Here is a 10,157-nt window from a genome sequence, read left to right as displayed (position 1 = left end):
TCATAACTTTATTAATAAAAGCAGAAATGAACTATATAAATAGTATAAAAAAGACCATAAAAATCAACGACAAAACAAATGAAAAAAGTAGAATGAGAGAAGATAGAATAGAATTCTTGAAGGGCGGGGGACAGGGAGGGGTGGGAGTTTGAAAGATGAAATATCCCCCCCGGGGGTTTTAGATAGTTAGGTAGGGGTGGTAAGATATTTAGATATTTGGGTAGTTGGATAAGCGTGATATGTTGGGATTTGGTAGGGGTTGGGGTTGGTAGGAGCTATAGGAGAAGGAGGGAAGAGAGAGGAGGGGAAGAGAAGGCTAACGAACTAAGAGTACTTGTGTAACGATACTGTACTGGAGGCAGCGGCTGCCTAAGGTTCGTCAGTTGGTAGTTATGGGTTAAGGCTTTATCACTGGTATTCACTTGGAAGTGAAGTCGTTGCTAGATCAAGTAGAATGTAGGTAAACTAATTGATAACTAAGTTGAGCACGAAGCTCCTAAACTATGAAACTATTCTGACTATATAATGATTCCTTTCCTGGAGTTCTAGGGAGCCTACACTTTTGGAGGCTCCTAAGAGCCTTAGGGAACCTACGCTTCTAGAGGCTCCATCACGTGATCATATGTTTGCCTCAGGACACTAATCCTGGGACAATTCGTCTCCTGGGATAATATAGCTCCTAGGATAATTGCCCTGGGACAAATATTATCCTAGGACACTTTATCCTGGGACGAATAACGTCCTAGGACACTTGTCCTATGCCTTCATGGTTGCCTAATCGTTTTGTCCTAGGATAATTATTATCCTGGGACACATATTATCCTAGGACACTTGTCCTAGGATTCCTTATCGATAAGGAAACCACGGTAAACAGCGGCCCAAACCCCGATACTTGGTTTTATTGTATAATATTAGTCGTGGTTCGTAACATACTCCTTGAGAACTTGATTAAAGTTAAAAACTTATTAAATATAGTGAGATGTATAAAAAAATTAAATTATCCAATACATCAATATCCCCCTCTCTCACCCGGAGTAGTTAATACTTGTCAGAACTAAAAGTATAAGAGAACACCCACTGTTTATATAAATGTTACGAGGTTTGCCGTCTAGATCACGTGGAAGTGCTCTAGGCTCTCGAGGTGGTTTATAACTAAGCGTCAAGCAGGGACTTAAAGTAATGATAATAATGCAATTCGTAACTAATAGTAGAGTATACTAAATGATTGATCTTGAGCACGAAGCTCTTCACAAAGGAAACCATCCTGATTATATAGACCTTCGTCCTCCATTGGATCTCTTGGATCCTGAGAGTTTGTGGACCTTCGATTCGTATCCCTGAATATGCAGGGTCAATCACGTGACTTGGATCAGACTATATGTCCAAGCTTGCTAAGGGTGGGGAGATCCTACGAACCGATTACCATACAATTTTGTATGTGAATCGGTTTGCTTTTCCACGGGGTCTGAGCTCATATGGACAGGTAGACTGTTACTACGTAACAATAAAATAAATTAATGAATAAATATATAACGTGGTTTATCATCGAGTGGGCCATATCATCGAGTGGGCCACTTTTCCCTCAATTCACACCTTCAAACCTATATTATTCAACAATCATTAAATCAATTGATTAAAACTATTAAGAATCTAATAATCTAGGATCTATTACATTGTTTTGACAAGTTCTTGAATTATAATCCGGTTTTCCACACTTACTACAACATCTATTAGAAGATGCTTCCCCATTAGAATTCCCCCCTTTTTGACGCTCGTCGCGTTGAATCTGAATATCAACCTCTTGCTGAGATAATATATCAAGAGCCTCTTGTCCGGTGAGTACTCCTCCTTGACGTAATTGGGTTTTTTTCGCGCGTCGACGCTTGCTTAATGCTTTATTTGCCTTCCGAAGTGTACGAATCTCTACAGTCAAAAGTGTATTTTCATGAGCTAATCTCTCTGTACCCTTAACTAGAGCTAGTACAGTCTCGAATATAGGTGTAGGGAAGCTTGATTGATGACGGGTTATTCGAGATTTCACTAAAGTTGATTGAGAAAGAGCTTCAGTTGGGTTGCGAGGGGTTTGAGAGATCCATTGATCTAGGTTGAAAAGAGGGGGGGTAGGTGTGCGAATTCGAATATCTAATTTCGAAAGTACAGCTTCAGGATTAAATGGTATTAAACCTGTTCCTCGAAACCCTGATTTCATATTCTGAGAGGTGATTGATTCTTCGTATGCAGCTTTAAAAGCTATAAAGAATTCAACCTTCGAAATATGATTGATATATACCTTGATAAACCCATCAATTTGACCACCATATGAACGTTTCAGATTACTGAAACAGCCAATATCAAGTGGCTGAGTCAAATGACTTGAATGCGGTGGTAAACGTAAACATATAATATCATTTGCTTTACAATATGATTGAAAAGCTATTGATTCATGACTTTCGTGTTCATCCAGCATTAGCATTCGATATTTGCCCTTTCTTCGATGAATTGTATACTTGTCAAAATGCTTTAACTATTCCAACCCTGTCTCATTGTTTGTCCATCCATTAGATGTAGGTTTAATAGCCCATTCCGCAGGAAGATTGGATTCGGTGTATTAATTGGAGAGATGAACCTATCCTTGAACCATTAGAAATGGGGGAATAGTTTTACTTTCTCTATTGCCACATATAATTGCTGTAGCCCACTCTTGATTGCCTAGCTGTACTGATTTACTTCTGCCATGTCTTTCGGCACTAGTAACAACCATTGCTGCACTTATAATGCCTATCATAAAGCCTGTTTCATCGAAATTGTAGAAATCGCCGTCCAAAATGCTGTATTTCGCTCGTATATTCGCAACCAATCGAAACCACTCTTCAATAAGCTTAGGATCTTCGCAGAGAGCTCTTTGAAAGTCATAAATACCACTAAAACGCGTCTTTAATTCGATTCGACGCTTTACGAATCGATACGCCCAAAGCTTCCCAACACGCTTCGTACCCCTTGATTCAAGAATATAATTCGCCATATCTTCCACATTCTTAAGTTTAGGTGGAAAACCTCTCGAATCCATATCAAGAATATATTGAACAATCACTTCCTCTTCCAATTCTGTAATATTATAACGATTCGCTCGAGTTTCTGTACGAGGTGGTAAACCATCCATTCTGTATTGAAGAGTCGTACGAGGGATATTATAGAGCTTAGAAGCTTTTCGAATGCTTAGTTTTTTATCTTTATGAATAGCTTCGATAGCAAGAAAGATTCGGGCTTCTTGATTAGTTGATTCCATAATAATTGATTGATAAATCGCGTGTAGAAGTTGAAGGTGTGAATTGAGGGAAAAGTGGCCCACTCGATGATAAACCACGTTATATATATAAAGCTTTCTAATTTATATAGTTTGGTATAGAAGGGTAATATTGAGTTGAATATATATTAAAACAGAAAAGAAAGAAACTTCTTCGAATCCTTAATATTTCAAACTTTACTTCCCCATCATAGCAAGCAAGAAATCAAAATACCCAACTCCAATTCCAACACCAATTCCAATCAAAAATCATTTCCCTCCCCCCAAAATCGGAGGGAAACAGAAGACAAAAATAACGACACAAACAAGGAAAAGAAAAACCCCTACAGAAACCAAAAACGATATAACCAAATCCATGACTCAGACTCGGAACATCGAGTCCATGGCCTATTCACCAACTTGGAACTTTCACAAATGAATTAAAAATTACCTAGCACCCAAGGAAAATACAACAGAAGTGTTGCTTGCATGTAATAGATCAATCAACTCCTACTATGAAGTTCACATTGAACAATGTAGCATCGTCTATTTGATGATGTAATGTGTAGAGTCATTGGGAGGTGGATCGTTCCTGGGGATGGCCTCTGTATCAATTAATTAACATTGTTGCTGAACAGAGCGTGGCAAATTGAATGGGAATATCGAGCTGAAATAAGGGAAAGACGTTGTGGTTCTGATATTTGCGATTTCCTATATTTATAATTCGTATCCAAGCTCTTGTATTCTCCCTAAGTCCATAGACCCTCTCACGAGCTCCAACCACCTCCCGAACAAATAAACCACCCGTTTCCTAATCTTTTAAACATCTCCTAGCGTAAAAAGTATCGTTATGTCACATCACATCTGGAGAAACAAATGAGCAAGTATTGGGACAGAGAAAGATCAAGATGACATTGATCTTAATTCAGCAGCAAGGCACTTCCTCAGATGTACATTATGCCCACTAAAGAAGATTGCTTTTCCTCCAACCGATGAATTCCTGTCCGAACTCGAAGTAGATATTCTCTATTCACAGAATCGTAATCGTAAATCCATCGTGATGAAATTCTTGTGTGTAGTAACAAGCAACGCCCCTCTTATATTCCATTCATCAATTTCTGGCTACTTATGCTCCTGGGTTGGGGTTCATCTATTTCCAGTATTAGCAAACCATTCCTGGTTCAAAAAATTTCGTGGTATTGTCGAACCTTTCTCTTGCCACCGGTCATAGTAACGTTAACGAAACGACGAGTGAACTTCTCTCTCTTGGCGGCACGTCCCTTAGGGCGCTTCTTCTTCTCTTGTGGCTCAACCTAATCGTGATACTGCGTTAGTATGACTTGATTCACCAAGATCATTATTCTTTCAACCATCTCGTTTCCATATCCCAAAAGTGTTGCCTAAATTCTTGCTTGCTACCGCATCGCCCATCCCAAATTCCGTCCTTTCCGTCGAGAAATATATCAAAAGAATCGTACCTTTGGTGTTTGAGACTTGACCTTTCCAGCACGAGCGAGGGATCCGTGAACCTTTCCCATGATTGCGGTTTATCGGGATGTGTCGATAATATTTCCGATAACTGTGAGAGTGGCAAGTATAAGCTGTGATGTTCTTCTCTTCAAGATGCGAATAAATCGGTTTGGTAGCGATCAAAAATCAATCTATGAATCTGCGAGCGATTTGATAGATAACGACACCGTAGGTTTAATGAAATTGATGGGTATACGTACGCGGTTGCTGAGTTGTGGGTTGTCGATAGATTCGTACGGTTGCTGCTATCCTCTTTCCTCTTTCCTTGCGGTATCACTAGCGCGTCGCTTGGATCTCACACAGGGCTCACAGCCCTTTCAATTTTAAACACGTGATGCTCATTTTTCGGAGTAAACTTCTCTTCTTCCGCTCCTCTCTTAAAAAACACAACACATGTGTTACAACATATGCAAGATTTATATCTGACAATTTCTCTCCAAAACCATCTTATTATATTCACGCTACAAGATCTTTAAAATCAACGAACTTCTCCAGCTTCAATAACCCCTCTGACATTCATATTCACAGAAAATAATATGTCAATCATTCACGTGAACACTAATAAGTCTTATCGTTATCAGATTGTATTTGGTATAGTGCATTCCGAGTCTCGGGAATGGTCCCGATGTCCATTCATGAGTTACTGAGTCACTTTGTTCCATCTATCCATCGACGGTAAGGTACAAACTTTCTCGTTGTGTAACTATCACATAGTAAATGTTTATTCTATAAACATTTCTACATCTCTCCGGCATTTTGGTATAGTATCATTTTGTTGTCTTCAACCTCACAATGTACATACCCAAAGCTCCCTTGGGAGCATTGCTCTTGAGCACGCTTCTCCAACTCACAAGCAGTTCTTCTTTACCAACCGACGTTCCTTCTCCTGATCAAATCATCATAAACCCATCCTCTTCTGAATCCACAAACCGCATACCTACATCCCGCGAAAGCGCCATCCTCGCCCGCCGCATTCTCCACCTCACACCCCTCGGAACTCTTTCCACCATCTTCCCGAACTCATCATCCTCTCTCGAGAACAGACCCTCCAATCTCGAAAACATTCCCATTGGCCTCATGGATTACATAGCCGATTGCGAACCCACCACCAATAACCCCACGATCCTTGCAATCAGCATAGCCACCAGTTTTAAAAACGCTATCTCCAACCCCAACATCTCTCTTTCACTCTCCTGGACTCCCCCATACCCGCCTAAATCCCGCATCTCCTACTTTGGAAAGCCAGATCCCTTCGCCTTCTCCGCGGCAAACCAACCGCGCTTCAGTATTCTCGGATATCTTGAACCCATCGTAGCTTCACCGGAAGAGGAACAGGATCTAAGAAAATGTTTCGTCGATACTCATCCAGATGCTAAATACTGGCTACCGGGTAGTCGTATCCACCATAGTGAATGGATGCGCTTAGTTGTGCAGGAGATATACTGGGTGGGAGGATTTGGGGATCGGGCGTATATTGGTTGGATACCGATTGAGGAGTGGAGGTCCGTGGATAAGAAAGAGTGGGAGGAGGCTAGGTTGGTGGGAGAAAAGAAGGGATGGAAGGAATGGGCCGTTGAGGGATTAGGGCTGGGAGGCGCTTGGGAGTTGTGATGCTGAGTTCTTGCCATGAAATCGTTTGATGATAGGGTGTGAAATATGTATCCTGAGAGTCTTACAGTTGTCACAAACTTTATTTGATGTCTATTTGTAAGAGTAATCGCATGTTACGGTACTGAGTTGTTATACATAATTTATGATTCTAGAACGAATTTTACCCAGCTCCTCATTTCACGCCTATCCTGTTCACGCACAGTTTTGTATCTCTAAACCATACAATAGCCACATTGTGAAACCTAACAATATGCACCTTCCCAGGTACCCCGAGATCATCCCCATGAAGATCCTCAGAATTACCCAACTCCAACACACGCGAAAACACCTTTACCCAGTATGCGAGCATTGAGTATCATACAAAACCCCTTAATGATAAAGAAACAATCCTTCCCTTCCCTTACCCATATAACACATCTCCCTAAAATCCAAAACCCATATTGAACGATTTATAAGCACAATCACTTTGTAAACAGTGCGACCATTAAAGCGCAATCATATCCTCGCTTTCTTAGAAGATTGATCCTGATTGTCGACAAAATCTACCATAGCTCTCTTAGTTGACATCGACAGCGAAATATTACTCGAAGGGCCATCACTCGAATCATCATCATCTAGTTCTAAATCACTTTCGAACAACGAGTCAAGAGAAGAGAGACCACTAGATTCCGAGCCAGATCTTGCTCGTTTAGAAGTATGAGCGCCTATGAGAAGAGCAATCTCAGATTTTTCCCGGTGCGATTGTAATCGAACAGCGAAATTCTTCACTGGATTCCGATTCACGTGTTCGGAAATGAACTCCCATGCCGTAGTCCAGCATTGAGCATTGACTCGCAAGTCTCTGTGTTTTAGTCGTAAGAAACGACGCATGGCTTTGATGTCTTCGAGAAGTGCGTCGTCTGATCGTTTATCTTTGTGATATGAAATTAGGATACCGGAGGCGACTAATTCCAGGGGTGAGAAGGTGCGGACATGGTTGACATCTGGCTCCTTGAGAAAATCGGGAGCGGGATCAAATACCGAATCGTTCAGGATTTTGTACTGACCATCTGCTGATTTGGTAGAGGATTTCTTGATCAGTGATTCGAATCTATCGAATACATCTTTGAAGGCAAGTTTGAGACCCATCGATATTGGTTCTGGATCTTCTAGGACACGCATAAGTGCTCGAGGACTTGCCTGGAGCGAAGGAACATCTTTCTCCCTTCGACTGTTTGTTCGTCCAGAAAGAACTTCTTGAATCATAGTAAATATGGTGAGAATGAGGCGGATCCCCGACGCACGACTTTGCTTCGATACTAGTTGTTTGTGAGCCACGTTTTAATGTCAGTCTCAAGGAACTTACAGTTGACCACCATAGCATAGTCATCCTCATATATTCTGGTGAACTTAGCCCATTCAGTGGACATTGCTCTCATTTCCTCGGCTGGAGATAGAGCAATTCCTCGCTGCACAAGCTGGAACATAGTTTCTTCAGTCTCTTGAGTCAGATGGTTATATTCATAGCAACAAAAGACTTTCTCATCGAAGAACTTTTTCAATCCGCCTGGACAAATGTTTCTGTCGCTAATTCGAGTCACCACACCGTTGATAGTTGGATGGCAGTAATACCCATGATCATGATTAGATGTATTTAAATCATAAGCTCATCCTAGCCCAAGCTCTGCACTAGCCTCGGAGTTAAATCTATTTAAATCGGATATTTTCCATTTCCAACTTACAGATTCAGTCAATACGTACCATTTTTTCGGTGGATGTGAACTATCTATGAAGCCGATCTCCCCACTCATGAACCTATAAAGTGATGTCAGGCGTTGCTTTCCATCGACGCATATTCTCATGTGTTTTATCTCCTTTTGGCCATCTTTCAGCTTGTTGATCATTGTTTTAACATTAAAAACAATGGGAGGAATAAAACAGCCCACTCCATAAGTCAGTAAACATTACCATAGAGTAAGCTAGGTTATCACTTACTTAAGAGAGATTTAATAAGAGTAGAAGCACGTCCTTCGTCCCACACACTCGCTCTCTGATAATTTGGATCCAATACTAGATTGCCCTTCACGATGGTATCTGGTTGAGGTGAGCATTGCGAACACTATTGCCTATGAACAACACTAACTGTAGAGCATTTTCAAAGACCACTTCACGATCATTGGACTAGGAAGGTGTCGAATCTTGAACCCTTAAAAGCGTCTTTGTCAATGGGAATCGACATAGAATATTGCCGCTCTGCTCACCTGGGCAGACAAAATGTTCTACACTATTAATAAAAGCTAGACCTTCAAAGTTCCCATCTACATATTCGGACGCTTCATCCTCAACATCTACATCATCAAAAATATTAGCCTCTGTGATATCGGGTAAATCTAGTGGGACCATCTGACCTTCGAAATCTTCATCCTTTACTTTGTTCTCAACAAGCGAGCCAGACTTGAATTTTATGTTTGCCGCAATAAAAACATTGGAGTAGCTCATCTTTGATGTTTCACCCTGTTGCAATGTTGTTTTGTAGAAGCCCTAATGTAATGCGACATTCACGTTTGACGTACAAGTTCGAATGCAAAAACAATAACTCTAGCAGCCAGCGCCAAAGAGTCACCAACCGGGAGCGCAGTTCAAGAAGAGAAGATATGCTAGGTAGAAAGTCTACGATGTAGTCATGTGACGTAGTGCCGAAGGTTGCGGATAGTAAGTGGTGAGATTGACTATGAAATTAAACTAAAATGAGGGTTAATAACAAAACGTCATCGCATGAAAAGGGGTAAAGCGATGAGAGCCTATAGAAGCCAAACGATCTGCAGCACTTGCATCCTTGTCCGTGCTGCACCAACACTGGTACTACTCGAGCCACATGTCTTAGAGGATTGGCCAAAAAAGTGACATTAATAGAGCAGTCATGGAGTAGATTTAATTGGCTATGTATATACCCAGCTAATATCTAGAAACAGCTGTGGCAGCATCGCAATGCACACATGTACATCTGCCGCTTAGCATAGTTTGTGCGCAATGGAGACAGACTTAGAGATCTGAACGAAGGTAATATAGGGTAGGGAATGCCATGTGCTTTGGATAACTCACAATATATCCTAAAACTCGCGATAATCCTTTTCATTGATAACAATTGCGTATTGATTGCCATTATAACACAATAGAAGCATTGTGTTGGACATAACCAAAGTGGTGGGTCTCCAAGCGGTTAAGGAAGGTGGGGTGCATTAGTCTAACTTTGTTTGGATTAGTATCATGGCCAGTCTAGATCTCCAGGCTTTTCAACATTCGAAGATTTAAAAATCACTGATAGTTATTGAACATTCCAAATGGATTTAATCATCCCGGTAAACTGAACGATATTTGAATAAAACCAAACCCTCAAGGGACATAAAAAATCATATGATGTTAAAGATTGAAATTCCTTCATTGTCTGGTATGAAATCCAAACTTTTCAGATCTCTGAGATTGGCAGAACACCAGAAGTTCCGCCTTGCTAACGTCTAAAAGACTTCGTTACTACTAATCCATTTTATACGCCCAGAGTACTAGATACAAAAGAAAGGTGCTTGAAGAGCAAGTCTGATTGTACTTCTGACATTCCTATGGCTCCTACCCTGGTATCGGCGAGCTCAAAGTACCAAGGGAAATGGCGGTGATACGCCAGAGCTCAGGACGAGATATGAGACAAGTAGATGGAATGAATCGAACGGCACTGTATACAATATCCTGGTAAAACACC

At 41.0% G+C, this 10,157-nt stretch overlaps 4 protein-coding genes across 4 annotated transcripts; 1 reads left to right on the top strand and 3 right to left on the bottom strand.

The window, feature by feature from the left end:
• Nucleotides 1–1,642: 1,642 nt before the first annotated feature.
• SS1G_05039 (hypothetical protein) lies at nucleotides 1,643–3,160 on the bottom strand (the record flags this gene model as incomplete). The annotated part of the gene is made up of 2 exons (XM_001593562.1): nucleotides 1,643–2,447; nucleotides 2,700–3,160. The coding sequence occupies 2 exons, from the start codon at nucleotides 3,158–3,160 to the stop codon at nucleotides 1,643–1,645; spliced, it is 1,266 nt and encodes a 421-aa protein (XP_001593612.1).
• A 1,249-nt stretch (nucleotides 3,161–4,409) lies between these two features.
• On the bottom strand, nucleotides 4,410–4,821 carry SS1G_05038 (40S ribosomal protein S30; the record flags this gene model as incomplete). The annotated part of the gene is made up of 3 exons (XM_001593561.1): nucleotides 4,410–4,433; nucleotides 4,492–4,596; nucleotides 4,762–4,821. 3 exons carry the CDS (start codon nucleotides 4,819–4,821, stop codon nucleotides 4,410–4,412), a joined length of 189 nt encoding a protein of 62 aa, XP_001593611.1.
• Nucleotides 4,822–5,605: 784 nt separating this feature from the next.
• SS1G_05037 (hypothetical protein) lies at nucleotides 5,606–6,424 on the top strand (the record flags this gene model as incomplete). Its single annotated transcript, XM_001593560.1, has 1 exon — nucleotides 5,606–6,424. One exon carries the CDS (start codon nucleotides 5,606–5,608, stop codon nucleotides 6,422–6,424), a length of 819 nt encoding a protein of 272 aa, XP_001593610.1.
• Nucleotides 6,425–6,919: 495 nt separating this feature from the next.
• On the bottom strand, nucleotides 6,920–8,902 carry SS1G_05036 (predicted protein; the record flags this gene model as incomplete). Its single annotated transcript, XM_001593559.1, has 4 exons — nucleotides 6,920–7,722; nucleotides 7,770–7,895; nucleotides 8,399–8,497; nucleotides 8,665–8,902. The coding sequence occupies 4 exons, from the start codon at nucleotides 8,900–8,902 to the stop codon at nucleotides 6,920–6,922; spliced, it is 1,266 nt and encodes a 421-aa protein (XP_001593609.1).
• Between the last annotated feature and the right edge of the window lie 1,255 nt (nucleotides 8,903–10,157).

Source organism: Sclerotinia sclerotiorum, genomic scaffold, assembly GCF_000146945.2.
Source record: "Sclerotinia sclerotiorum 1980 UF-70 scaffold_6 genomic scaffold, whole genome shotgun sequence".
In the NCBI taxonomy this organism is placed as follows: Eukaryota; Fungi; Ascomycota; class Leotiomycetes; order Helotiales; family Sclerotiniaceae; genus Sclerotinia; species Sclerotinia sclerotiorum.
The sequence above is the reverse complement of the archived record's forward strand: the minus strand, read 5'-3'. Positions and strand labels throughout refer to the sequence as shown.